Source organism: Haliaeetus leucocephalus, unplaced genomic scaffold (assembly GCF_000737465.1).
Source record: "Haliaeetus leucocephalus isolate CR32 unplaced genomic scaffold, Haliaeetus_leucocephalus-4.0 Scaffold556, whole genome shotgun sequence".
Classification (NCBI taxonomy): Eukaryota; Metazoa; Chordata; class Aves; order Accipitriformes; family Accipitridae; genus Haliaeetus; species Haliaeetus leucocephalus.
Window position 1 is genome coordinate 954500 of NW_010972992.1, and position 1049 is coordinate 955548.

General features: G+C 73.3%; 1 protein-coding gene across 4 annotated transcripts in view; it reads right to left on the reverse strand.

Annotated features, from left to right (window-relative positions):
* YBX1 (Y box binding protein 1) overlaps positions 1-340 on the reverse strand; it is a 10375-nt gene extending 10035 nt beyond the window's left edge. For all 4 annotated transcript variants that reach the window (XM_010577170.1, XM_010577169.1, XM_010577168.1 and 1 more), the window contains exon 1: positions 8-340. In XM_010577170.1, the coding sequence (XP_010575472.1) occupies positions 8-164 (157 nt within the window). In that variant the 5' untranslated portion in view covers positions 165-340. The remainder of the gene's footprint in view (positions 1-7) is intronic.
* Between the last annotated feature and the right edge of the window lie 709 nt (positions 341-1049).

Sequence of the window (1049 nt, forward strand, 5' to 3'; positions counted from 1 at the left end):
CCCTCACCGATGACCTTCTTGTCCCCGCCGGCGGGAGGCGCCGCCGAGGCCAGGCCGCTGCCCCCGTTCCCGGTCCCGCCGTTAGGCTTGGAGTCGGCGGGGGCGGCGGGGGCCGCCGCGGGGACGGGGGCGGCGGGCGGCTGGGTCTCGGCCTCGCTGCTCATGGCGGCGGCTGTTCGGTGCGGACGGTGGTGGTGACTGGCTGTTTGCGCCGCCTCCCGCGGTGTGATGGTGACTGAGGCCGGCCGTGGGGGGGCTGCTCCCTGCTCCGGGCTCGCTGAGCTCCGCTCTCCGCTCCCGATACCGATCGAACTGGCCACAATGGCGGCCCGCACCGGCTAGCCACCCCGCGCGCCCCGCCCGCGCGCCACGCTATTCGCCGCTCGGCCCGCCCGTTAAGCGACCAGCGAGCCCATTGGCTCTCTCCTTCCCGGCCACCGCCCCTCGCCGAACGCCTACTGGCGGCGGCACCTGCCTTTCCTCAGGAGCGCGCGCCCACTGGCTGCTCCGGCCGCGGCTGCCAGGCTCTCTTTTCTTACCGGCCTACCCGGAGTCCCCACCCCCGCGCTCTGATTGGCCTCCGCCGCCGCTCCCGCCCCCAACTGGCCCGAGCGGGGAAGTGCGCGCGACCATGTGGCGGCGGCGGCGGCGGCGCCCGGGGTCGCTCCGTCCCCTCCCGCCCCGGGAGCACCGCGATCCCCGGTTCCTCCCCATCCCTGTTACCCCGGCGTCACCGGGACTCGCTTGGCGGCGTTTCCCCTCGCGACGGTGCGGGCGGCCCCCCCCCCTCGGGTGCAGCCCCGGGCGCTCCCCCCCGGGGCCCGCGCCTCCCGTTAAGAAAAATAACGATCAGAAGGAAGGAGCCCGGCAGCGTTAATTAACGGTGGGAACTGACGGATCTGGAGAGATGGCGCAGCTGCTTAAACCAGCATCATTCCGGGCGGCTTAGAGCATCGCAATGGACCTCCCGAGAACCGGCGTGCTGCCCTAACCGACTGGGGGGGAGGGGGTCCGGGCTTCCCCCGCAGAGATGCGGGCCCTGGTTTTGG